General features: G+C 38.0%; 8 protein-coding genes and 1 pseudogene across 8 annotated transcripts; 6 read left to right on the top strand and 3 right to left on the bottom strand.

The window, feature by feature from the left end:
* The first annotated feature begins 2,030 nt into the window (after positions 1 to 2,030).
* On the top strand, positions 2,031 to 3,358 carry LOC101308527. Its single transcript, XM_004308848.1, has 3 exons — positions 2,031 to 2,594; positions 2,683 to 2,743; positions 3,210 to 3,358. The coding sequence occupies exons 1-3, from the start codon at positions 2,031 to 2,033 to the stop codon at positions 3,356 to 3,358; spliced, it is 774 nt and encodes a 257-aa protein (XP_004308896.1).
* Positions 3,359 to 4,462: 1,104 nt separating this feature from the next.
* LOC101308238 lies at positions 4,463 to 5,359 on the top strand. Its single transcript, XM_004308847.1, has 2 exons — positions 4,463 to 5,089; positions 5,270 to 5,359. The coding sequence occupies exons 1-2, from the start codon at positions 4,463 to 4,465 to the stop codon at positions 5,357 to 5,359; spliced, it is 717 nt and encodes a 238-aa protein (XP_004308895.1).
* Positions 5,360 to 8,663: 3,304 nt separating this feature from the next.
* Positions 8,664 to 10,322, top strand: LOC101307945. Its single transcript, XM_004308846.1, has 2 exons — positions 8,664 to 9,278; positions 10,215 to 10,322. Exons 1-2 carry the CDS (start codon positions 8,664 to 8,666, stop codon positions 10,320 to 10,322), a joined length of 723 nt encoding a protein of 240 aa, XP_004308894.1.
* Positions 10,323 to 10,959: 637 nt separating this feature from the next.
* Positions 10,960 to 11,929, top strand: LOC101307645 (annotated as a pseudogene).
* Positions 11,930 to 12,384: 455 nt separating this feature from the next.
* On the bottom strand, positions 12,385 to 13,458 carry LOC101307354. The gene is made up of 2 exons (XM_004308845.1): positions 12,799 to 13,458; positions 12,385 to 12,495 (listed from the first exon to the last, which is right to left on the bottom strand). The coding sequence occupies exons 1-2, from the start codon at positions 13,456 to 13,458 to the stop codon at positions 12,385 to 12,387; spliced, it is 771 nt and encodes a 256-aa protein (XP_004308893.1).
* A 776-nt stretch (positions 13,459 to 14,234) lies between these two features.
* On the top strand, positions 14,235 to 15,369 carry LOC101307068. Its single transcript, XM_004308844.1, has 2 exons — positions 14,235 to 14,861; positions 15,286 to 15,369. Exons 1-2 carry the CDS (start codon positions 14,235 to 14,237, stop codon positions 15,367 to 15,369), a joined length of 711 nt encoding a protein of 236 aa, XP_004308892.1.
* A 948-nt stretch (positions 15,370 to 16,317) lies between these two features.
* Positions 16,318 to 17,478, bottom strand: LOC101306773. The gene has a single exon (XM_004308843.1). It carries the CDS (start codon positions 17,476 to 17,478, stop codon positions 16,318 to 16,320), a length of 1,161 nt encoding a protein of 386 aa, XP_004308891.1.
* Positions 17,479 to 19,783: 2,305 nt separating this feature from the next.
* LOC101302303 (60S ribosomal protein L23a-like) lies at positions 19,784 to 21,470 on the top strand. The gene is made up of 4 exons (XM_004307512.1): positions 19,784 to 19,855; positions 20,195 to 20,237; positions 20,739 to 21,099; positions 21,228 to 21,470. Exons 2-4 carry the CDS (start codon positions 20,225 to 20,227, stop codon positions 21,310 to 21,312), a joined length of 459 nt encoding a protein of 152 aa, XP_004307560.1. The 5' UTR covers positions 19,784 to 19,855; positions 20,195 to 20,224; the 3' UTR covers positions 21,313 to 21,470.
* Positions 21,471 to 21,853: 383 nt separating this feature from the next.
* LOC101306480 (psbP-like protein 1, chloroplastic-like) lies at positions 21,854 to 23,723 on the bottom strand. Its single transcript, XM_004308842.1, has 7 exons — positions 23,571 to 23,723; positions 23,347 to 23,449; positions 23,066 to 23,146; positions 22,664 to 22,869; positions 22,497 to 22,568; positions 22,098 to 22,194; positions 21,854 to 21,975 (listed from the first exon to the last, which is right to left on the bottom strand). The coding sequence occupies exons 1-7, from the start codon at positions 23,631 to 23,633 to the stop codon at positions 21,854 to 21,856; spliced, it is 744 nt and encodes a 247-aa protein (XP_004308890.1). The 5' UTR covers positions 23,634 to 23,723.
* Positions 23,724 to 25,645: the final 1,922 nt, after the last annotated feature.

Below are 25,645 nucleotides of genomic sequence, written 5' to 3'. Positions count from 1 at the left end.
CGGGGAGGGAAAGTGGTCGGGGACGCTGCTGGAGTATTCTGGGGCGGAGGCGCGCCATCGCCGGCGCCGGAGGGTGGAGAACGGACGGACGTCCGCACTTTAAGCCGAGTGCGGACATCCGCTTCACATCCGGATATATATATATATATATATATATATGTATATGTATATGTATTTTATTGGAACATCTATTTACCTCAAAAATTGACAAATTTCAATTTTAGCAATACTATTGGAGATGCTCACAATTGTCTATTGATCTATCTTCAACAGCTGAAATAAAAAGCTAAGAGGAGGTCTGACCTCATCTGTATTCATACATCATATGGAAGAAGGAAAGGCAAATGATACTATATCTCATTACCGAATAAACTGACTAAACAAAATAGAAAGGAGGCGTACCAAATGTCATATAGATAGTGTTGTGTCCAAATTAAGTTGGAGTAAATTGATTATTGATTCGTCGTTAATTGGCTTCCTTCCGATTCCATGCATTTGCTTAAATGACAATGGCATGCACAATCAACACCGGTCACTAAGATTTGCACATGATCAGTCATCTACGGTTAGGAAAACTGAGAAGAGAAACGTATTGAATCTGAAGAGTTATCATGATTGTAAATGAACTGTACGTTATGTGCTTACCTGAACTGTTAGATTCACATAAAGAGGTGTGCATTAGTGCTTAATTATAAGCATCCAAGTAGTCAAGTACTCACAAATAGATCCATTTTGCGGAAGCTATTCTATTTTAGAAGGCGCCTGAATATGGCAACCTCCAACTCCTCTAGTTCTACTGTCAATTTGAAGCTCATTGATAGGAAGCGCAAAAAAGTCTTGTTTGCTGAAGCAGGCAAGGATTTTGTGGATTTTCTCTTCACTCTTCTGTCTTTGCCTGTTGGCACTGTCATTAGGCTCCTCACTAAGGATGGAATGGTTGGTTGCTTAGGGAAACTTTACAACAGCGTCGAGAATCTCAACGACACATACATGCAGCCAAATCTCAACAAGGATGTCCTTCTGAAACCTAGGGCACCAGTTGGTGGTTCTGATAATGTTTTTCTTCCCTTGTTGACCAACAATGAATCAAATGCTAAGAAGTTTTACATGGTATTCAGTATAGCTGTGTAACGAACTACTATAATAACCATGTTTCCGATGACCCTAAAGCCATTTGTCCTCGGTGTCGTGGCCTCATGTCCAACCCGGCAAAGTATGTTACTCCACCAGCGACGTCTACGGGAGAAAGGGCCGGCCATGGAGCCGGCTATGTGAGAGAAGTTGCTACGTACATGATAATGGATGATTTGGAAGTAATGCCTATGTCCACCATTTCAAGTATTACTCTTCTTAACAACTTCAATGTTAAGGATGTTGGTACCCTCGAAGAGAGGGTGGTACCTCTAGACATGGATAAGGTTTGAATTCTTATATTACTTTACCTTAACGAACTACTATATGTACGTACGTACTGTGCGTGTATGAATGCATGTATACTAAAGATGCATTTCTGTTTTGATTTTTTTTCTTTTTGTTGTTGAGAATGTGCTGTTTTGGTTTTTAGGGTTTGAAATTGCTGAAGAAATCGTTGCAGTCCAAGTCAGGAGTTCTCACGAACGTGTTCCTTGGGAGAAATGTTTAAAGTTAGACGCTTGAACATATCAAACTTTGAGTGTAAAAGTGTGGAATGACGTTACGAATAAATCTTTTGCACGGATTTGTTTCTTTTCATTGAAACGCTTGAGATTTCTGATTCTTAATTTCGATTGGATTCGTTTTATATATATGTGCTGTTTTTCCTGTCATAATTGATTATATAGTTAAGCTTATGCGCCCAAGATAATCATACATGCGTGCCCTTTTATTAGTTGATCGACCTTTAGAGTTCCACCTTCTTGATATGTAAAACTAGTCATAGACTCGTATGTTCTCGAGGCTCAACGAATAAAATCAACTTTCATTTTTAATTTGAACAGTTTTGAATATAAATAGGCCTTTTTCTATCCCTGCTCCTCACTGTTTCTTCTTCAATGGAAACTTTTAACCCTACTGGTGTTAGTATGTTGCTCACAATTGACACTAAGCGCAACAGAGTTCTATTCGCCGAAACTAGCAAGGAAGCTGTCGATTTTCTTTTCTCTCTTCTATCTTTGCCTGTTGCCACTGTCATTAGCCTCCTCTCTGGGGATGGCATGGTTGGTTGCATCGGAAATCTGTATGAGAGCGTTGAAGATCTAGGAGACACACACTTGGAGCCCAACTTTAACAAGGATATGCTGCTGAAACCCAAAGCAACAGTTGTTGGTGCCGATATCCTTGGCGTAAACAACAATGTCTGTAAGTCTTGCAGCTGCCATTTCCCTGGATATGTTTGTCCATTATGTGAATGCGCCGTGTCTACGACAGCTGCATCTACTGGAGAAGCGCCCTGCAGCAATGGAGGGTACGTCAAAGGTGGTGTTGTATTTGTGATCATGGATAATTTGGTAGTGAAGCCTATGTCTACCGTATCAATTATAGATGTGCTTAAAGAGCTGAATGTTATGGAGGTTGATGCCCTTGAACAGAAGTTGGTTAGTCTTGGCAAGGAAGAGGTGTGATATATTCCGTTCATAATTCTATCAATTTCATTTCATTAACGAGTATATGATTTTAATCATTAGCGTTTGGTTTTATCTTTAGGGGTTGAAGTTGGTGCAGGCATCTTTGGAGTCGAATACAGTTCTTAGCAGTATATTCCTTGGTAATGAACTGCTTAAACGACGTCTCAACTTCATTTTGCGCTCTACTATATTTCCTGGATTGATATTTAATAACAAATTAAGTGGATCACAATTCTTTGTACGTAAATTGTAACAACAACTTCCAACACAGATGCAAACTAAATTGTTGTATATATCTGCACTAGGTGGCAGGGTTCCAATTGCTATTTATGTAAGAACTTCTATGGTTAAATTGCATATGCTATATTGCATATTGAGTTTGTTGTACAAGAGAAAACACGGATAGGTTTTTTATATACACATTTTGAATTTGGGTCCTTTTTGGTAACTAAATAGAACAAATCACTTTTAATACAATGTCTATCAATTGCTTTTTGTTTTCACAGCATTTTTAAAAACAGTTTATCAAACACCTCAGTTGATTTCTCTCACAACAATATCAAAAGTGATTCTGCTCACAGCAATTATCTTGAAACAATTCTGAAGACTATATATACTCCTTGTCCATCTTCAGGGTTCAGGAAGTCTCATATTGGTCCGATGGAGTGGCAAGGGCAAAAGCTGATGCTGATAATGCTGGCGCTGATACTGGTGATACTGCTGATGCCATTTGGGATGATGGAGTTTGGCACTGATTACATATCGATGAAGATGATGTTGCTGATGTTTGGTGGTAGTGTAGCTCTTACAGTAATGACCGCCCTAATTGATCACGAACCCTAACTGGCCTTTCTTCAATAGCAGCCAGATCAAGTAGTTGGACCTAGCTAACTGAAGCTCAAATGCATCCCAAGTCGACGACACAGCAACCAGCAGTGTTGCTTCGGCTAATCACTGGTTTGGTTTATGAATTTTGTAATTTGTATTGCATGTCAGTTAATGTACTCGGGCCTTATATTTCAGGAATTTTCCTTTGCAAATGAATAGAAGATATTAATCCATAATTCTAGTTTTATTTGGAAGAATACAGATAAACAACGCCTAATTACTTAATGAGCAAATTAACTAGCATCAATTTATGGTTTGTTTTGTAGGTTATTTTTCCGAACTAGTCGAAACAAAGACAAATAATTCAGAACAGTGATAAATACTTGCATATAATCATCAATAGAAGTGTAAAGCTTGCTTTTTTAAAATAAAAAATGACTACATTTATCCAGAATTGAGTCACTTTCGTAGACACTTTCGTTTCCAAGGTTTTAAAAGCCGGGCATGCAGTTCAATCCGAACTCCAAGTAGAATTGAGTTTAATTATTACTAGCAGTCTAATAACAATTTGATTACAAAGTGCTTGGATATTTTTTCAAGATTAAGATCAAAGTGTAATCTACTTAATTACGTACTGTAATACCTAAAAGGCTGTCTGGTCTTGTCAATGCAGCGTCTGAAGACAAATTGTCCTTGTTAATGCGATACGATTAGACCGAATATTATCTTGAAGGGACTGCATATAATCATCATGATCAAGAAGCCAAAGCCGGCGGTTGAAGCTGTCTCGTCATTCTGTTTCATACCGCTTGCTACCGCCATCTTTATCCGCTTCTCCTTCTCGGTTTCGTATAATTACCACCACAAGATATAACTTAAAAATTTAGAACTAGGTCAAAAATTTAGCCACGTACGTCATATATCAATTAACCCTAGTCCATATAAATAGAGTTACTAGGTCTTGATATGCATTACGTAAAAAAAACACTGCTCATTTGTTCGTGCACACGCTCAAACACCGCTCTACAAACATGGCAACCTCTTCCAGCTCCACTGTTGGACTGAAGCTCCTCATCGATACAAAGCAAGAAAAGGTTCTCTTTGCCGAAGCTGGTAAGGACTTTGTCGATTTTCTCTTCAGTCTGCTCTCTTTGCCTCTAGGCACAGTCATCAGGCTTCTCGACAAGGATGGCATGGTGGGTGGCTTTGGAAAACTCTATCAGAGTGTAAAAAAACTACATCATACATACATGCAACCCAACAGTAACAAGGACGTGCTTCTTAAACCTAAGGCACCACTTGGATCCAACATCCTTAAGCTGAGCAACACTGAATCATGCTCTCGGAAAGCGATCTACATGTGTGCGAGTGGGAAAGATCACAAGTATGTGTCCGAGGACCCCAAAGCTAAGTGTCCATCCTGTAATCAAACTTTGAGCGCGCAGACCACTTATGTTGCTTCACCGTCGACTACCTCAGAAGAAACTTCAGGCGCCGGTGGAGTAGGGTTTGTTAAAGGTGTTGTGACATATATGATTATGGATGATTTGGAGGTGAAGCCTATGTCCACCATCTCCAGCATAACTCTTCTCAACAGGTTTAATGTCAAGGATGTGGGGGTTCTTCAAGAGAAGGTTGTTGATCTTGGCATGCAGGAGGTGAGAAATCATTTCCTTAAACCATATGTTATGTTCCAGACTTACAGCTAGGTTCAGTATCTTAAGTTACAAAATATTAGTCACTGGCATAAAACTTGCATAAAAGTTATGTTACTTTTATTTGTAATTAACACCTCGTATGCAAATATACCATATTTTAATAACTTTTATTTATATTAGGGTGTGAAACTGTTGAAGGCGTCTCTTCAGTCGAAGTCGGTTCTGACGAGTGTGTTCATTGGGAAGAAAGCTGCTACATCACCTGCATGAACTTATCTTCACCCGCTTAACATCGATCATCGAGTTTGGAGTTGACGTTTTGAAGCTTTTATTAGCTGTTTGTGTATAAAAATGGGTTTTCTATCTTTTGTTTTTTACCTAACCCATGGTTATCTAGGAGTTACTGTGTGATCGATGGTGTAATTATGTAATGACCTGCTTTTGGATTGTCTACTACTGTATGTATTGCTTTTTAAGAACTAAGCAGCTGTGTGCTGGATGTTCAATGTAACTATATGCATGCATGGCTATCTTAGAATATTAGCTTGTTCATGTATTCCGTGGAATCCTTGTTTTGCCACCTTGTGTTTAGAATCTGGCTAGGACTGTAAAATCAAAAACCAAACTATATAGTGATATTTTTTTTTTTTGGTTACAACTATATAGTGATATTTGAGTCTGCTTATTTCGTTTCCAAGCTTTTGGACTTCAACAAGGCAAAAGCCAGAAGGTGTTGGCGTTGGCGTTGGCGTTTCAAACGCCGAAACGGGTGATAAAACGGAAGGGTATTTATGTAAATTTTGTGAATGGTAAAAATAAGTTTTCATTGAAGGGCAATGTTGTAACTTAATCTAATTTTGCCTCTGACCAAGTGATTTCGGATCAGAGTCGCCGAGCTTCGGCATTGCAGAGCCTGTAGCGCCGACTCTGGAGGATTCAAGCGGTGGTTCTAGTTTTGCCGGGAGAGCAAGATGGGTTAACTTGAGTTCATTCTCTCGAGCTTATCGGAATTTTACCGTTAACACTTCACATCTCCAACAATCCCTGCTACTGCCCAAGCCGGTTTGCTACCAACGATGAAGATTGAAGAACTACAAGCTGTTGTTGAACAGCAGATATCTTTGGTCGTTGGAAAAAATTCATACGACCCAATCTGACCCGTCTGTTTACCCGCAAATCGATCAAAACCGTTGCATCTAATAAAGTTAGTACAATAAAAAGTTATTATATTAAATGCATGGTAAGAAGCTTGTAACGTGGCTCAGATCCACATTCCCACCTCAATTTCTACGTGGCCTCATCTTCAGCGTTATTGTGAAATCAAATTTTTTTTAAATTTGTCAATTTTTAGAATGAATAAGGACTCCAGCTGAATATCTAAAAAATTGTTAAATTCTAATATTGTTAAACTAAATTGATAAATTTATCAATCTAGACATAAATTGCTAAAGAGAAACATATGTTTTTCCTCCATTTTTTATCCATATGTAAATTTATGATTCGTTAAAAATATTACTTAACTTATACTTAATAATTACTGTCGAAACACAATTACTATTTCAATTGTTAAATATCCTAACTAACTATTGTTAAATTTAGCAACAAACAACTTACTTATTCTACCGGAGATGCTCTCATCATTACACCGTGGCTCCCGTATGCTATAGATATTCTTCTCTGAGTTCTGTCTGTTTTTTGGTCGAAAATAGTTCTCTATGCTTTGATGCAGATGAAGACGTGATCGACCCAATGATTGTAGTAATACTTGATAAAAAAAAGTGTTCCTCCGATCTACAGCTCCAAGAGTAAGAAGTACGGCGATTCCGAACCTCAGGCCTTTCGACGATAACAAGGAGCTTATAGCTCGTAGCTTCCTTGGATATCACGGGGGTCAGATGTCTCAGGCAGCGACTCGATCGGAATCGACAACAACGGAGTTCCTCCGTCGCTAGTTGACCCCATAATCATCTTCCTCGACGAGCCAATTCTCTGATATGCGATCTCGACTCCACTTGCAATGACGTGCTCAAAAAGTGGGTTTTGTGGGAATTGACAAAATGCCCTTAAAGTTTAACAATGACGAATGATTTTTACGGCTAACGATTGTTAAGTTGAAATTTATGTGTGCTCTTCAAACCTGTGGACAGTACAACGCCACGTGTAATAAACTATAAAACGGTGTACGATACTCTCGTGTAGTCTAGCGCTTCTTAAATCCCAACAACCCCTTAAATATCACTATTTACGATTTTGAAACCATACACTTGAGACAAGCAGACGATTATCTCAAATCGACTTAATACTGAGGCCTCAAATGACGTACACATCTTGTCGCTGCAGATGAGGGTCACTTCCTGCATGCCTTGCGCAGCCCTCTCGCCCTTCTCTGGAAAACATCTAGTCAGTAATAGATAGCGTAAAGCTAGCTAGCTAGCTTGCTATGTGCCAAACAGAACCAGTGCGACTTCTAGTTGAGATTGAACCACATACAGCTGGCCACATAGTTTGAAGTCCACTAATTCGGTTTGCTGAACGTGTGTTATCTAGGTCTATAATTTAAGCCTATATAAACTTATAAAGAACCGAGTGCTTAATGTTACTTGAGTCACTTCATACCCCACGTTAATAAAATTTGAAATCTAAAGTTACGGGTTTGTTTTGCTTTTTACCAAACCCATGGTTATTTTGGAGCAACTATGTGATGATGTAATTTAATGATCCAGTTTTGGATCTCATAAGTCATAACTTTCTGATGGGAGTTCAATACTTAGACTCTGAATGCAAACTTTCTTATGTAATATATATGCTTTTAAGCAGTGTGCTATATGGCTATCTTTAACCAGTGTTTTCGTTAAATTTGTGGATTCATTTTCAATATTCTGGATTATTTGTACATATCATATATGATCTTAAGGTCCTTTTAGACGTTAATGTAGTTGGCTAAGGCTAAGAATTTTGTTAACCCTACCTAGTCTCTAACTCTCTAATACTGAAATGCCAGTTAATCTTGGTACGCATCACTGATATTGCTGTACCGCCTGTACGTTGAGTGCTGATGATCGTAAGTCTTTCAACCTTTTGATCAGTCTAAAGAAAATCCCACAAGTACAATACCTAAAAAACTTTTTGTAAGGCTTCAGCTTCTATATACGAGGGTCATTAGATTAGCTTCTTCAAGAATTCTTAAGATTCGTTATGAGTTTTGTGGGAACAAAAGTTAATTTCCAATAAATTCACCATGTCAGCTATGTTATTTTCATGCTGGATCAATTAAGATTTCGCAACTGTTATAGTTGATTCCGACTTTTGAGTGGTAGATCTGGTAACGGTGCTGGTTTGATGGAAAGGTTTATTAGCTTTTTTATCTGTGGTTTTACTTTATTTCTTAATATTTCACTGAGGATGAAAGTGAAATTTTGAGTAATTTCTCTGTGGGCAGTCTGAGCATTTGATAGGGTGCTGCAAAGCCCACTATATACAGTCCCTCTTATAAATCCTAGAAAAACCGTTCCTCTCTCACAAGTGAAATTCATTTGTGGGTTACTATTGGGGATTAGGGTTTCGCACCTCGTCAATGACGACCTCCAACTCCAAAACCATCACCGTAAAGCTCCTCGTCGACAAAAGAAACCAAAATGTTTTGTTCGCCGAAGCCGGCAAAGACTTTGTGGACTTTCTCTTCGCCCTTTTATCTTTCCCCGTCGGCACCGTCGTCCGGCTCCTCTCCAAAAACGGCATGGTCGGAAGCCTAGGCAAGCTCTACGAGAGCTTCGAAAATCTCAACGACATGTATATGCAGCCCAATCTCAAGAGAGACATCCTCCTCAAACCCAAAGAATCGGCCGATGTTCCTAATAACCTAGGTTTGCTGACCAACCTGGAATCTCCAAACACTAGAATCTACTATTGTTCAAGAAGACATGATGTGCCATATGTTTCTCACGACCATAATGCCACATGCCCAAATTGCTACAACAAGTTAGGTTATCAGGCGAGTTATGTGCCTACAGTCTCTACACCGATTACAAAGACCGACGGGTTTGTGAAAGGGGTTGTTACATATATTGTAACAGATGAACTGGAGGTGAAGCCTAATTTTACCATTGCCAGTATTCTTCAGCTGGAGAAGTTTAATGTGAAGTGTATTTGTGACCTTGAAGAGAAGAACGTTGAAGTAAGCATGGATGAGGTACACCCTATTTCTCTCTCTGTTTCTTTTCATATACTTGGAATTCAACAATTTAATTGCAGTAGTAATCCTGTAGATTATATCTCAAAGCGTAATGATCGATTAGGGTTTAGGGAATCCATCGTATGGACGATTGAATAATTAAGTTTTGGGGTCAAACAGATCCCCTATCTTATCAATGGGTGACTAGAATGGCGTTGACACGTACACTGATATTCATCAGTTCCTCTTCTCCCTGGGCTTGAATGTTTGATTATTTCTTACTATTGAGAAGGACTCTCTGAGATGGAGTTTGTACTTTGTACACACAATGATGTTCTAGTTATTCAAACTTGTCTTCTTCTTCTTCTTTTTTTCTTTCTTTTTTTAATAATTTGATTTGTAATGAAGTAATTGAAAAGCACTTGAACGGGAGTGCTTCACTGCTTCTTTCTAATCTCACCTCACGTTTTTGTCTCCCTAATAACTTCTCTTCTCCTCAATTACAGTCATCCTGATCCATTCCAATAGTGTATATATGCCCAAGGAGTAGCTGTTTGCAATTGTTTTCTTTATAGCTTCATTTGTGATTCTATATCATCTTTCCTTTTGCTTAAAGAAACTAAATTCATATATCTTTAGCAAAAAAATGTTGAGGAATGTAATCGAGAAGAGAATTAAGTAACGAAGGAGAGGAAAACGTTGAGGTGACAATATATCTCTGTTAGTATTACTCTATATATATAGGCTCATCATGAAGTCTGTAAGCAATTCACAAAAGAATAGTCAATCTAGCTACCATTATTCTTTTAGATATTTAACTTTTCTGCTCTTCAAGCTTAAGGTCAAATCAATTAATTTCAATACAATGCTAAAATTACTAATCCCGTTTTGTTCAAATGAATGACACACATACGTACACATATATATTTGACCGTTTACTGATTCTAACTGTAGGGTGTGAAATTGCTTAAGGAATCATTGCAATCAAGGTCAGTCCTAACCAATGTATTTCTGAGAGGAATACAGCTTGAAGATGTGAAATCACAAGTTGGCAACAACTGAATTGACATGCTGAAGCTTTTATGGATGTTTCTCCTTTGGCGGATACTTAATGATCGAAACGCTTAGATAGTTCGCTTAAAAGAATTGTAATGAGTTGCGCTTTGGATTTCAAACTCAATTTCAGTGTGAGCTTATGGTTTAATTATTTCGTAGTTTTAATGAAGTATCCTCTCGTATATATGCTATTAATCCTTTACACACACTCGCGATACACTCATACACACATGACTCTTCTTTCATTTGATCATTGTGAGATAAATGGAATTAGAGCAACTTTTTGTTCATATTTTTATATCGTAACCATTCAGTTTGTATATCTATATATGATTATATAAGTGAATCACATGTAAATTTTCACGCTCGACGACCGAGATGATGTTTTGTTTTTGTTTTTATGTACCTTAACTGCTCTTAGGGATGGTACATTTGACTATACATGTTCCCAAGAACGCTAATTGTTTACTCGTCTGCTTATATTCCTTATAGTAATTGATATTGAACGTTAATCCACCGATTCCAATCCTTCGAAGATGAACAGTTTCTCGAAATCAATATATTTTCCTATAAATAGGGTTATCCGAACTTCATTTACAACTTGCATATAGTTGATTCTCTCGTTCTCATCGATTAAAGTCTCATGGCAACCGATGGCTCAACCATCTCCGTCAAGCTTCTGATCGATCCAAAGCGTCAAAAGGTTCTGTTTGCTGAAGCAGAAAAGGATTTTGTGGATTTTCTTTTCACTCTCCTGACTTTGCCTCTTGGCACTGTCATCAGCCTAATCTCTGAAAAATGTGATGGTTGGTTGTTTAGGCAAACTTCACGAAAGCGTTCAAAGTCTTGGCGAGAAATACATGCAACCTAATCTTGACAAAAATATCCTGCTAAACCCTTTGTCTGTTGGTGCTGATCTTCATCGTTTGTTGACAGACGAAGCCAATGAAGAGGAATTGAGCAAGCATAATGAAGCCACTGGTAACAAATCAAGCCAATATGATACTAATGATCAGTTCTACGTATGCGTGTACTGTTTGAACCCGAACGGTATCCCTAGATCGACGGGATACAACAATAAACGTCCACGGAGACATTATGTGGCCGACCGCTCTGGAACTGTTTGCCCTGAGTGCAACTATGCTATGTACACCCCGGCGACTTGTGTTGCTTCACCAGCTAATGCTAAAAAGAAACGTCCAGCTGTACCTGAGGGAGGGTATGTAAAAGACGTGGTTACATACATGATCATGGATGATTTGGAAGTAAAGCCTATGTCCACAAACTCTAGTATAGCCGTGCTTAACAAATTTAATGTCAAGGCCAGGATGTTGGTTCCCTTGAAGAGAAAGTGATTCATCTTGGCGTGGAAGAGGTAAATTTGAAACTGTTCTACTATATATCTCCCAGTTTTGTTGTAGAAATGTTACTGCTGGTATTCTTATGATTTAGAATTATTATATTGTCTGTCATTATATTCACAATCAACAAACATATAGATAATTCTTTACGCGCTACCCTGCTTTCTCTTATAGGGATTGAAATTGCTTCAGGCATCAATGAAGTCGAAGTCGGTTCTCAGCCATGTGTTTCTTGGAAAGAAAGCAGCATGAACATTTGACCTTGTAAGCTGATATTTGGCTTCTTACTTTCATAGATCCATGATTTTGTTTGAATTGGTAAATTTTGTTCGTTTGGTTAAATGATTTGCTACTTTTCTGTATGGAAGTCTTGAAGTAGTTCAGATCTGGATAATGGCGTGATTATGGATAAATTTTCTGCTTTATTTATAACAATGCAATATCTCGCGCGATCTATTACTTGGAATGTGGCTTGCTTGAAGGTTGATGATTCTGAACCAAGCTAGTGATCGAATACATAAAAACCTAAAATCGTTTACTGTATCAATGAAAATAGCATTTGAATATAATATGGGCATGAAGAAGATTTACTTCCGAATCAAGTCATTACAATTCTCTTAAGCAAACCAAATTATAAATCCAATTTAGAAAAAGAAAATCTCTATTAGATCGAGATGTCTGATTCTAGTAATCAACTAGCATGAAAACTAACTTGCAGAGTTGAGATGTTCATGCTTCACTCTTCCAGACACTCCCCCAAGAAACACATTAGTTAGGACTGACTTCGATTGCAATGATTCCTTGAGCAATTTCACGCCCTAAATATAGCAATGAAAAAACAAAAACAAAAGGTTTCATTAAATCATCTATAAAATGGCATTAGCTGGTACATTTTACCAAGTGTGTAGAGCAGAAACCCAACATTAGAGAAATTTTAAAATATAACCAAAATAGGTCATTGAATTCATCCATTGAAGCTATTTTATACGTAGATATATTTTGGTAAGCCAAAAGCATCTAAGTGGTGCATATTTCAAAAGGGTTGGGTATTTTTGAATAAGAAAAGATCAATTAAAGAAAACAACTATCAATTCAATTAGAATAAACATGAAAATGCTTACCTCATCCATGCCCAGATCAACAACCTTCTGTTCCAGGGCACCAAAATCTCTAACATTGAACTGGTTGAGTAGAGCTATTGTTGAAATGGTAGACATAGGCTTCACTTCCAAGTCATCCATTATCATGTATGTAACAACCGGCTTCACAAACCCTACCCCTTTCCCGGCGGAAGATTCTGCACTACCACTACTACTCGGTGGAGGAACATAACTCATCTTACAACTCAGACTTTCACCACACTCTGGACATTGTGCTTTAGGATCCTCTGAAAAATACGGGTGCGTGTCGCTATGGGTGTGGTAGCTGTAGTCATAGTATCTGCTGTAACTATTCGAACAAGTGTAGATCACCTTTCTTTCTGTTGTTTCGACATTGGTCAGCAACCCTAGGTTATTTGGGACAGAACCTGGTTCTTTGGGTTTCAGGAGAATGTCTTTGTTGAGATTGGGTTGGATGTATGTATCACTGAAATTTTCAATGCTTTCGTAAAGTTTGCCCAGGCTTCCAACCATGGTATCCTTTGAGAGGAGCCTGATGATGGTGCCGGCGGGAAAAGAAAGAAGGGTGAATAGGAAGTCCACAAAGTCCTTACCTGCTTCGGCGAACAGAACCTTGTTCTGCTCTGTGTCGACGAGGAGCTTCAAGCTAATAGTTGCCATCGAGATCGGGGTGAGTTTCAACTGGCTAATAGTTTACGAAACCCTAATCCCCAAGGTGAAATGATTTCATATATTATCAATTTGGAAAACATGATTTCCCTTCTATATATTGGAGATTGGAGATATGTTTTTTTAAAAAAACTATCACGTCTTGATTTCTGAAGATAATATTGCCCTTCTTTGAGCATCCCTAATTTCCGTTGTTACAGATGTTTTGTTTTGTATACGAAAAAAAAAACAACGCTTCAAGTTGGCTGCTTTATATACTGACCCAGTTCTTGTCTTGAAACCCAATAAGGCCCAAGCCGAGGTTTTATTAAACGTAGCAAACAAACACTGGTCTGATCATCTTCCATTATTTCCCCCCTCCAAAACCCTAACTTACGGCTGCTGCTGCTTTCTAGGTACCTCTTCGAAACTCTCTTTCTCCAGGTTTTAGTATAGTTCTCTAAGCAACATTTTTTCGAATTTCTGGAACTGAATTTAGACTCTGAATTTACTGATTCAAATATTCTTTATGCCTGTTGTGGCTATATGTTGTTTGGTGAAATTTAATTTTTACTGTATACCATTTTGAAAGTGTGATTCACTTTGAATCAGAAATTTCTTGGTAATACAAGTGAGTTTATCTTCAGGTTATTTTAGTGTTTATTAGAAAAAAAAAAATAGTGATGATGGTCATATGCATATCGATCTGATTCATTCTTTACATATATAATGCTTGTCAGGGCAAGTGTTTTGGAGTTTTTTGTGTGAAGTAGTTAGATTTAGTGTCAATGGCAACTACCAGCACCCCTGCCGCCACCAATGTTACTTTGAAGCTTTTGATAGACACAAAGGGCCACAAAGTTCTGTATGCTGAATCAGGCAAGGAATTTGTGGATTTCCTTTTTACCATTATGTCTTTACCCGTCGGCACTGTCATTAGGCTCCTCAGCAAGGATAGCATGGTTGGGAGCCTGGGCAAGCTTTATGACAGTATCGAAAAGATTGGTGACATTTACATGCTACCAGATTGTAACAAAGATACCTTGCTGAAACCGAATGCGGTTATAGGCAGTGGGGATGCCTCTCTTTTGTTAACTAATGAAGAGTTGGCGAATAAAAAGGTCTATATGTGTGCGAGCTACCACAGGTATATGGCTGATGACCCTAAAGCCATTTGCCCACAGTGCAGCAATTATATCTCCACCGAAGTGCCTTATGTTGCTCCTAAGGCTACTAGTGCTGGATCTTCCGGGGGAGGTCATGGATATGTGAAAGATGTTGTGACATACATGGTTATGGATAACTTGGAGGTGAAGCCTATGTCTACCATATCTTGTATAACTATGCTCAACAAGTTCAATGTTAGGGAGGTTGGTTCCCTTGAAGAGAAGGTGGTTCATCTTGGCATGGATGAGGTATGAATCCTAATATTTCCCCCATATTTTACTTGTCTTTCAAAATTAACGCTGTACGTAACATGTTCTTCACAATTTAAGTAGCTTGTTGTGCCTGCCAAGTTCTTTTTCATCCTCATTTTGAGAGGTTGACAACTTTTGATACAATTATGTTTCTGATTACTGAACATTGAATCGCCGTCTATTTAGATATTGCTTTTGATTTTGATTATGTTCTTGAAATTATTCAGTGTGGAAGAGGTGATAAGTTAATGTTTACTGTTAGCTTTCTAGTATATATACTTTATCCTTCAACTATAAACTGGTGTTTTCTAATTGGCATCAATCTAATTTGGCAAAACTTTGCTAATGTACGTTATACATCTGCAAAAATTATACTACTGTGCGTTATACATCCGCAATGATCACCTTTTCTTTTCCTTAGGGTTTGAAACTGTTGAAGGCATCATTGGAGTCAGATTCTGTTCTCACCAGTGTTTTCCTTGGGAAGAAAGAAGCAGAAGCATAAACCTGCAAGCGAAAATGACATTTTTGGAGGTTTTATGAGATCCTGGATGCCGAGTTGGTTCAGAAGTTTACACTTTTATAAACAATGAGACAATGAGTCGTAGAAAAAGTGCGTAGTCACTTTGATGTCTTTGTCTTGTTGAATCAGTAGTTTTAAGTTTGGATCCTTTGTTTTAACAAGAGTGAAGAGTATGAACATTTTGTTGCATGAGTATCTCAACTTAATTTGCCCATAAGTGCTGGAATTTGACTTGCTGAGATTATTATAGTCTTATAGATGTTTGTTCTTAGTTTATGGATGGGGATTTCGTGACCCTTATAAATCCATCATCTAGTGTTTATGGGAGGAGAAGCAAAGAAATCTCAGCCATTAGTAATGTATGCAAAATGCGGAGATAGTAGATGGTAGGGTAACAATAACCGCACCCTTATAATTAATACCGAAAACAAAGCAAATGAGTGAGAGATCAATTAGAAAAAAAAAAGAAAAAAAAAAAAACTAACAAAACAAATTTCACGTAAATCCCTTAGCTTGTCCCTGTCCAGTGTGGTTATCTTGGAGTGGCATCGTCCGATCTTTTGAGACGAGCCGATCGATCAATGGAAATACCAGATGGCCGGCGTGATTGTCATCGTCCAGTTAGCTCTCATCTTGTGATGGAAGGGGATTCATACATCGGAGACTAGTTTAGTATATTGATTCTTACATTTCAATCAATAGCTAGGTATGCATATGCATGGAACCCTAGCTTGCAAGAGAATATACACCGACTAACTGTTTCACTGGCCATGATATATTGTAACTTGTAAGCAAAAGTAGAAATATAAACCGGAGACACCGTGTCATAAGATATTATTTAATCTAGCAGTTTTTATGTAGTCAAAGACTCATGAGCGAAACATACATAGAGTTCAAATACTTGAAAATATATTAAGTGAATGATACAATTTAGAAACTCGGTTGAAGCCATGAATGCGATGTTAATGAACTTCCTTTGTACTTAAAATCTGGCAATTCTTCCAAGTGTTTGTCCATTTTTCCATCCTTCATATGGTAAATACCAATGTCGATGTCATCTGCCGTAGAGACGTGGCTCCGGTTTAGGAAATAAATACAATTGGCTTTGCATACAGAATCATCCAAGGGCTCAATCCAGAATGAAGAATTGTTTGCACCCACAAACAAGGTTGTATTCCCCAAATTCTTTACTTCTGATTTTGCCCATGAATTACCTGTATTAATCGGCACCTCGAACACCCTACAACCAGTAGTTACTTCACAGTTGTCTTCGTATAAAGTGACAACCAATAACAGGGTCCCTGTTGCTGATTCCACTAAATATCGTGCAATAAAATGAATATCTTTGCCGAAGAGTTGTTCAGGAATCTCTGGAGCCACAAGCCTCATTTGTGCTGCATTATTAGGATCTTCGATCTTACAAACAAAAACCTTACCACGATAGTCCACCACATAAAATTGTCCCTTGTAATAAACTGCATCAACTAATATTAACGGCTCCGGTAAAGGTATAGGCCCCAGAGTCCATGTACCATTGTTGTACCCCGGCTTGTAGAATGCTAAATGATGATATGATAGAAGCATGACCCCATAATCCGATGTAAAAGAAGGGCTCGATGACAATACAAACTTCTTCAAGTTACGAAGCGAGAATTTTTTTGGCGGCAGAGGAGGAGGTAGCTCAATATGGGCATGGGTTAACGGATTAAAAAGATCAAGTGTGGAATAATCGTGGGATACAGTCAACAACCATCCTAGAGAAGAAAAGCAAAGTTTGCCCTTAGTTTCTAGTAAATCAAGCTGGGAAATTTGACCTTCTGTCAAGCTGTAGATATTGCGGACGGGAGTGTTGATCTCCTTTGAAAGAATTAGGACTGGAACTTTATGCTGTAATCTTAGAGCTGTATTAGAATTTTCCTTGATCGCTGATCTCCATGATTTGGAAACTCCTCCAAAAGCAAAGAAATCCTTCATGGAAACTATTTGATGCGCGAAACAGTTAATAAAATCTTGATGAAGGGTTGACCAATCAGCTAATGTAGTCGCCACGTTCTTCTTTCTTCGAGAATTACGAATTGTCGTTTCTCCCATGGAGATCGAGTTCACAAAGAGTTGATGACGTAGTACGTGAAATGTTGTAGGATGAAAGGTGGAAAATGTCTACAATCGTCAAACAAATTTTTTTGTTGAATGCCAAATGCCATCTATTGTGCCTATATATATAGGCTCTAACCAATACAAATCATATTAGGTTTAGAACTAGGAAACTACTAGAACTAGAAATCCTTATTGAAATAGTAAACTTTGTTACACGAACAAAAAATCGGGTGCTTTTTATTGTATATTTTTCGAATTGTTGTGCAAGTCGATTAGGGAATGGATATGGACTATTAGCGATGCTCATCTGGGATGGCTGTGCATGATAAGTGTATCAACTCATTGTGAATCAATTCACTTCTCATATTGTATCATCACATTGTGTCTAATTGTTATTCGTTTATTATATATACCAATGAAGGTCTCCACACATATCAAGGGTGATAAGCACAAGATGATTTAAGCCAGTTCGAAGGACAAATTCAAGAGAGAGTTGGATGGCATTGAGGTTGAGTTGCAAGCTACTGATCACCCTATAGAGATGGGGCTTGATGTGATTAGAAGCCGTGCTAATTAAGTTAAAGCATTGGTAACGCAATTTGGAGGGTCGTCTACTCTCTACTATCTGGTCTCTTTGTGATATGTTTATAAACTATGGACATGAATTTGTCTTTACTATTGTGTTCGGTTGGTGACATGATTTGTAACCTACGGATGATTGGTACCACATTCGGTGTGAAATACAAATTTCTGTCCAATTTCCCAATAGCATTGTCATTCTTTTTATGCCTTGGGTTTTCATCAATCTTTCAGTATTTTGCCAACGTACAGGTCAATATTTGCTTGTGAGTGAACTGATTGATAACTGGAGAAAACCATTCCCATGACCATGTTTTGGTTGCTTCCATTGTTTCGTTATCTTTGTCTCATGCGATTTTAGAGACGATCATAGTTAAAAAAACCATGCACACTAAATGTTCGACGAAATACCCAACTGAAATTTCAGCCTTCCATTCTTGAGCTGCAATCAATTTCTCAGCTGCAAAAATTGTGCAGCTTCTTGTCTAGTGCTAGATTACATAGTGATAGCGGTGAATGTCGGATCACCATGAGTATAAGATGGCTGAGCCTTCTCTCACTGACGAACCTCTCCCAGATCATACGTATGCAGAAAAAACCCATTAACAACTCTCAAAATATTCAGTGAAGCACAAACCAAGTACCCGAATTACCACCACAACGGTGCAGTCTATGCCACCATGATTGCATTCTCGGAAGCTCGGGCCGAATCACTCAGATGACGGAAGTGATCAATCATATGGAGAGGGATTTATGTGAATGCAAAGACTTGGTGTTTGTGGCTGCAATCAAGACCTACGGAAGAGCAGGGCAGCTGGACGAGGCGGTGTCTCTTTTTAAGAACCTTTCGCAGTTCAATTGTGTGAATTGGACGCAGTCTTATAATACCCTGGTAGAGATTATGGTCGAAGAGTCCAGGCTTGAAGACGCTTGTCGCCTTTTCGTGGAGCATTGTTGTGGGTGGGAAGTGAGCTCAAGGATTCGGGGCTTGAATTTGGATTGAAGGACGTAGACGCAGAGATGTCATTGCTGCAATCTTGTGCTTTAAGAGGAAATGATAGTCGCTACACTTTGGTAATATTCGATTTCTTTGCGTGGGATAAACTTTTTTTAAACTTTAAGTGCTAGACGTAGTGAAACTTGTATTGTTGACACCGAATAAGATTAACGCCGATGTATCTTTTAGCTCTTTAAATTGTGATAATTTCGTATTACATATCTTGTACATCAATAAAATCACCAACTCATAACACAATTTACTCTCGTAAATTTTCCACACCATATGTTCATCTGTGTTTATATCAAGGTAGTCAATGAGAAGGGTTCCAAAAGCATGACTACTAGAAATGTTAGCATGAGCATCAAATGTAGTTGTATCATTTTAGTTTGAAGAACCACGATCAAAGTAGTTGTAACAATAAACAAAAAACAAAAGCCTTGGAATTTTAAGAGTTCACGTGGATATGCTTCTAGAATCGGCAAAGTGTCTGCAGTTCAAAACTGAATCAATTTGATTAATGTTTCTATTACAAAAACACATCTACATGACCAAAATCCAAACCAACCCTAAATTTACATAACTCATCGGTCTTCTGTGAAAAAAAAAATATGACATCAAACCCAAATCGAAGAGGCCCAAAATTCATTTATGTCTCTCAAACCCAAATCGAAAGCCCAAAAAAGTAGGGGTTTTACTAACACAAAAGAGAGAGCAGCTATATAAAGCCACCAGAGTCGTCTTCACCACTTGGAAACCCTACACTCTTCGGCCGCAGCTGCTCTCTCACCTCAGGTACTTCTTCGTCCTCTTCTCTCTTACGCCCTATATCGATTCGCTCCAATTCTCTCAGAAATGCTCTGTATCTATGAATCCAACTGCTCAATCAAAACCCTAGCCTCTATCTATTCTCTGAATCGGGTTATTTCTCTAGGCCGTTTAAATATTCACGCTTCTGCTTTCAGTTTTCATTTTTGTTTAAGCTATGCGATTTTAGTAGTAGTAATCAGAACAGCTAAAGAAAATCTGGATTGGCTGTTTGTGGTTTTGGTTTGGCTTTGGGATTATTTGAAATCTGGATTTGGCTAGGGTTTTACTGATTTAGTCTGTTATTGTTTGTGTAATGAATCTCAGGTAGGACTGTTTCAGGCAGAGGTTTGAGCAATGGCTCCTAAAGGTAATTACTTTGACATTGAACTTTATGCGGAATGAATATGCGCGTTTAATATGAAATTTGAGTTATTAGGCTGTGAAATTTGTGTTTCGGTGTTGCTTTTTGCTGCTAAGAGCTTTTGTTTTGGCTGGATTGAAGTTTAATATGTTATAAATTTGTTTGACTATGCAATATTGGATTGTGTAGAAAGAGATTTCTGGGCTATGTGATGGAATTATATGTTTTAGGCATTTTATGTTTAAGAGATAAGCTTTGGATTGGTTTTTAAATTGGAGTTAGGACTTTAGTTCTTCTGGGGTGGGTTAAGTTTGCAAGAGTGTTTGCATAATTTGTATAGTGAAACTTGTCGGAATTTTGTGCTACATTCGAGTCGACTCAGCTACTGTGTTTTGTTTTTCCAAAGACCAAAAAATGGTTAGAGGCTGAAAGTTAGATTTGTGTTGCTGGTTGGTTGTTTTTTCTTATCATACTAATTTTAAGCCTGTTTTGTTCAATTTATTGCAGTTGACAGTAAGAAGGCTGATCCCAAGGCTCAGGCCTTGAAGGCTGCCAAGGCTGTTAAGTCAGGGCAAACCTTCAAGAAGAAGGCCAAGAAGATCAGGACATCAGTGACATTCCACAGGCCAAGGACATTGAAGAAGGAAAGAAACCCCAAATACCCCCGCATTAGCGCACCACCAAGAAACAAGTTGGACCATTACCAGATCCTCAAGTATCCATTGACCACCGAGTCTGCCATGAAAAAGATTGAGGACAACAACACCCTTGTCTTCATTGTTGACATCCGTGCTGATAAGAAGAAAATCAAGGATGCAGTGAAGAAGATGTACGACATTCAGACCAAGAAAGTGAATACTCTGATCAGGTAAATACTATTAATTTGATAATTGTAGTTAGCATTGGTCTTTTTGTCGTTGTCGCTGCTGTAATTGTTAAACCTGCTGCATGTTTGATTAATTAAATTGGATCTAACTTAAGAATTGTAATGTTCAGGCCTGATGGAACCAAGAAGGCATATGTTAGGTTGACACCTGATTACGATGCATTGGATGTGGCTAACAAGATCGGTATCATTTAAGCCATCGTTGTGTTATTTAGATGGAGCCAAAGGGATTTTGTTATTGCTTTGACATTTTTGTTAGTAGTACTGTACTGGTTTCATACTCTTTTCTTTAATGTGTTTGAGAACCATGTTGTTTTGCATATGGCAATGTGATGCTATTAAAATTTAGTACTTGCAATTTGGTAATTGTTTGTCAGATGTGCTTGTTATTGTACTCCTATACACCTCATTTCAGTTATTGCCTCTTAGAATTGAGGAGTAAATGACTATGAATCATTCTAGTCTGGAATTAGCTGATGAGAGCTGTGAACATTGAAAAATGCTCCAGACCAATAAATACAATTTTGTAAAATGTTGTCTGAGGTGAACCTTGTCATTCAAAGAATTTCTCTCATCGTTAATAGATACATTTCATTCTCTTCCCTTTCAAAAAATACAAAAAACTAAAACAAAAGATGCCTGATGAGCAGGCTAAAACAAAAGATGCCTGATGTGCACGTACTTAGTATGGTCTAGTGTATGCCCTTGTTTTGGAATAATGCAGAATGATGTCCTCCTAACTCAAATTGCCTTCATAGACTTTGAAAAGTTTGAAGGAATCAACAATGGTGTGTAGTTTATCTTTCATCTTCCCCCACCTCCTTTCGTTGGCTCCTGTCGTCAGTGTGTAGAATTTACCTGCAATCAGCAATGCAAGTTATGAAACAAAAACCACCCAACTGCTGCCTGCAAAGCTATATAAACATGTAGAAAGTAGTTTATACAAAACTTCGTGTTCAGAATTGAACAAAGAGCAGTACCATTGTTAACAGCTATTGTGCTTAGAGCGTGGCGAGTATAGTTCGGAGCCTTGGCCATAAACTCGAAAGTGTAATATGTTTTCCCATCAATCTCATGCTGCACCAAAATCACAAACACCATTAAAACATAAAAAGAGATTCAATACCTTATAACAAATGCCTCCCGGACAAAGTTCAACACAACTATATATCTTCATAAGTTATTCATGGTGAGAGGTCTAGATATATGTTAATATGCAGAATGTCACACTCGCAGCAACGAGGATTAGCTATTCACAACTTCATCACATGTTTGCTATATATCAGGAAAGTGCCATTGCGCTGAAGTTCTAAACTAGTTGATGGATCCACCTGTAAACTAACTATATGTATCAAACATGATGAAGTTACAGCACAAACCTCTGTTGCCTCAATCAGTTTTGTTTTCTGGGTGGGAGGAGCAAGAACCTTCTTGATCAGAGTCTCAGCAACCTGTCATTGATCATCAAGGGAAGGACTGAGCAATATGTGCATAAATTGATGTCAACCTTTGGTAATCTAGCACGTAAGGTTCATATCTTTCTAACCTCTTGTGGAGTCCCAAATTCCTTGATGTCCTCCTTGACAGTTGGGAAGAGAGTCACACTTGCAGTCTCTAGCGGCTCAATCACATCCTTGAATACCTTGTCTTGCCCTTCAATGGAAACTTCTTGCCAACCAAAAGGGTAGACAAATTCATATCCGTCTTTCTTGTCCGTAACAAGCTGGAAATCCTTCTTCTTTTCTGCAGCAACTGAGCCATATCAAAGGTGTTGTTTTAGGATATCAGTCATCATTTTCTTAAGGAAAGCAACTCACTAAACACATAACGGGCATTGTTTTTTCTTGCCACTAATGGTAACTAGTATTTCGATGTATGAACAGCAAGACTTGTAAGGACAAGAAGCAGTTGTAACCGATACAAAACAAGTATCGATATAATTCCTTACATGATGCAGAATGTTGGTTAGTGAGATAAGCCATAGAAGCAATTGTCCCTGCAGCTAGTACTTGGCGTCTCCCAGATCTATCTGCCAAGTATAAACATAAAATTAGATGGAATTCAAGAAGAAAACAAACCCTTACATTATAGAGCTAATACCATTAATAAACCGAACACAAAAGCAAGAATTGTGCCTATAAATGCCAGAAACCATCACTTCTAATTGAAACAGACACTGATACGTAACAATGCCAATAGAAAGAGACAGAAAATAATGAAAGTGAGGACCTTGAGAAGGAGAGCATGCTGAAGATGATGAAGCTTGCTCTGCTCTTACCAAAAACGACACGCTTCTTCTGTAGCAATGTGAATTGCTTTGCTTGTTTTGTACCTAGTTAATGCAACAAATTTCAATGCCAATGAAGCAGGTGAAACAAGAAAAAGAATAAGCACCATCAAAGACTGAAGCTTAGGAGAGAGCTAAAACAGAAAACAATAGGGGCATTGAGAACCTTAGTAAAGGAGTTGAGCACCAGGGTCCTGTGGGGTGAAGGTGAGTTCTGCAGGGTCGCCATTGTTGGTGTTTGTGAATGAAGCTGGAAACAAGTGCAGTCACTGTGGGAGTTCAGAGTCGCCCTATTGTTTTCTGTGGTGAAGTGGGTGATCACCTTATCTGTTTCCTGGTTTGTTTGGACAGGATGAGACACCTGTATGCCTTTTTTTTTGGATTGAAACTGTATGCTTGTTGCTCTTTACTTTTTCCACTCTTTCACTGTCAAAAAAATAAAAGTCAATTATTCAAACCCACTGTTTTTATTTTCTAGTTAAAAGCATGTCTAGAATTAGAGAAAATACTCTGCATTTTAGAACTAGACTATTTTACAAGAGGGGGAGTCAAACTTGAGAGAAAAATACTCCAGATTCTTTACATTAAATTTAACGTATGTCGCGGGAAGGAGAGCCAAACTCGAATGAAGATGTTTCATATCATCTATCTAAAGTTTAGAGTATGTCACGAGAGAGAGAGTCAAACTCGAGACATTTATAACATTGATCTTTATCTTTGGCGACATAACATCTATTTGATTACAAGGTTAAAGGTTTGTGAATCTTGTGATATTGTATATATTATGACTAGAGCATCCCATCATTTCTTCTACGAACCAGAACCTCCATCATTCCTCCATTTCATGATGCAATGGCAGGTTTAGTTGGTCCATGTTAACGATGTATCTTTTATCTTCTTTGTCAATCCAGTACAGCAACTTATCTGCAAGTTTTTTTTTTCCCGTTATTGTCACACAGTTGCTACAGGATCCAAACCTTTTGTTAATAAAAAACCGAATATAATTAGGATAAATGTATCATACACTTTCAGCATTCAGAATCAAATTGCAGAAATAATAATGATATATACACGTTTGGCTCCTGAAGTTCTATTCCTGACAAATGCAAACAACCATAAACGCAGTCTTGGAATTTGAATGCTATAACAAAAGCCATTTGGTGAAGATGAAATTCATAAAATTTCAAAAACCACACCTTCCAATTATCATCCAAGTTCATTTGCAACCCTGATTCGACTGATGCATTTGGAGGTAATATTATTATTATTAATCAACCGAACATATAAGAAAACACTGAGCTTAAAAATGCCAGAAACTACTACTTCTGATTAAAACTATGCAAGTAGGAAGGAAATGAAAATTTATGAAACTATGAAAATGAGGACCTTGAGAAGGAGAGCATGTGGAAGATGAGGAAGCTTGCTCTGCTCTCTTACCAAAAACAACGCGCTTATTTTGTGCGAAAATGGGAATTGCTCTGCTTATTTTGTACCTAGTTAATGCATTCAAACCCAATGTTAATTAACCAGGTAGAAAAAGAAAATGAACATTAGAGGCTAGTGAAACACTGAAGCTTAGAGAACAATGAGGGGGTTTGAGAATCTTAGTGAAGGAGTTTGAGCACAAGGGTCCTCTGGAGTGAAGGTGAGTTCTACAGGGTCGACATTGTTGGTGTTTGAGAGTGAAGCTGGAAACAAAGTGCAGTCACTGTGGGGGTTAAGAGTTGCCCTATTGTTTTCTTTGGTGAAGAGGGTGATCACCCTATCAGTTTCCTTGTTTGTTTGGACAGGATGAGACACCTGTACGTATACCTTGTTGCTTTTTACCTCCACTCTTTTACTGTCAACAAAATAAAAGTCAAATATTGCAAACCCACTGTTCTTATTTTCTAGCTAAAAGCATGTTTAGAATTAGAGAAAGGAAAATTATAAGGTGGTCCTGCATTTTAGACCTAGACTGTTCTGCTTGAGGAAAATCACTCATCAATCTTTACCTTAATTTTAGGGTATATATGATGTGAAAGCAAGAGTCAATTTTGAGCGAAAATACTTTATAATCTTTGCTTTAAACCAAGTGTTTGTTACGTGAAGGAGAATCAAACTCGAGAAAAGATATTTCATATTATTTACCTTAAATTTAAGGTATGTTATGGGAGAGGAAGTCAAACTCGAGACCTCTAGCTTTGGCGACGTGAGATCCATTTGATCATGGATTTAATGGGTTGTGGATCTTGTGATATT

This window comes from Fragaria vesca, linkage group LG7 (genome assembly GCF_000184155.1).
Source record: "Fragaria vesca subsp. vesca linkage group LG7, FraVesHawaii_1.0, whole genome shotgun sequence".
Classification (NCBI taxonomy): Eukaryota; Viridiplantae; Streptophyta; class Magnoliopsida; order Rosales; family Rosaceae; genus Fragaria; species Fragaria vesca.
Note: the sequence above shows the minus strand (reverse complement) of the source record. Positions and strands in the feature narration are given on the sequence as shown.

Excerpts from the sequence above, each read along its gene's own strand:
- LOC101306480 (XM_004308842.1), bottom strand. The coding sequence starts at position 23,633 with ATGGCGACCCTGCAGAACTCACCTTCACCCCACAGGACCCTGGTGCTC. Across the intron at positions 23,147-23,346 it reads AGCATGCTCTCCTTCTCAAG|ATAGATCTGGGAGACGCCAA; the intron begins GTCCTCACTTTC and ends TATACTTGGCAG. Across the intron at positions 22,870-23,065 it reads TAACCAACATTCTGCATCAT|TTGCTGCAGAAAAGAAGAAG; the intron begins GTAAGGAATTAT and ends GATATGGCTCAG.
- LOC101307945 (XM_004308846.1), top strand. The coding sequence starts at position 8,664 with ATGACGACCTCCAACTCCAAAACCATCACCGTAAAGCTCCTCGTCGAC. Across the intron at positions 9,279-10,214 it reads TTGAAGTAAGCATGGATGAG|GGTGTGAAATTGCTTAAGGA; the intron begins GTACACCCTATT and ends TTCTAACTGTAG.
- LOC101302303 (XM_004307512.1), top strand. Across the intron at positions 21,100-21,227 it reads AAAGTGAATACTCTGATCAG|GCCTGATGGAACCAAGAAGG; the intron begins GTAAATACTATT and ends TGTAATGTTCAG.
- LOC101308238 (XM_004308847.1), top strand. The coding sequence starts at position 4,463 with ATGGCAACCTCTTCCAGCTCCACTGTTGGACTGAAGCTCCTCATCGAT. Across the intron at positions 5,090-5,269 it reads TTGATCTTGGCATGCAGGAG|GGTGTGAAACTGTTGAAGGC; the intron begins GTGAGAAATCAT and ends TATTTATATTAG.
- LOC101306773 (XM_004308843.1), bottom strand. The coding sequence starts at position 17,478 with ATGGGAGAAACGACAATTCGTAATTCTCGAAGAAAGAAGAACGTGGCG.
- LOC101308527 (XM_004308848.1), top strand. The coding sequence starts at position 2,031 with ATGGAAACTTTTAACCCTACTGGTGTTAGTATGTTGCTCACAATTGAC. Across the intron at positions 2,595-2,682 it reads TTAGTCTTGGCAAGGAAGAG|GGGTTGAAGTTGGTGCAGGC; the intron begins GTGTGATATATT and ends TTTTATCTTTAG. Across the intron at positions 2,744-3,209 it reads TCTTAGCAGTATATTCCTTG|ACTATATATACTCCTTGTCC; the intron begins GTAATGAACTGC and ends ACAATTCTGAAG.
- LOC101307354 (XM_004308845.1), bottom strand. The coding sequence starts at position 13,458 with ATGGCAACTATTAGCTTGAAGCTCCTCGTCGACACAGAGCAGAACAAG. Across the intron at positions 12,496-12,798 it reads TTGATCTGGGCATGGATGAG|GGCGTGAAATTGCTCAAGGA; the intron begins GTAAGCATTTTC and ends TGCTATATTTAG.
- LOC101307068 (XM_004308844.1), top strand. The coding sequence starts at position 14,235 with ATGGCAACTACCAGCACCCCTGCCGCCACCAATGTTACTTTGAAGCTT. Across the intron at positions 14,862-15,285 it reads TTCATCTTGGCATGGATGAG|GGTTTGAAACTGTTGAAGGC; the intron begins GTATGAATCCTA and ends TCTTTTCCTTAG.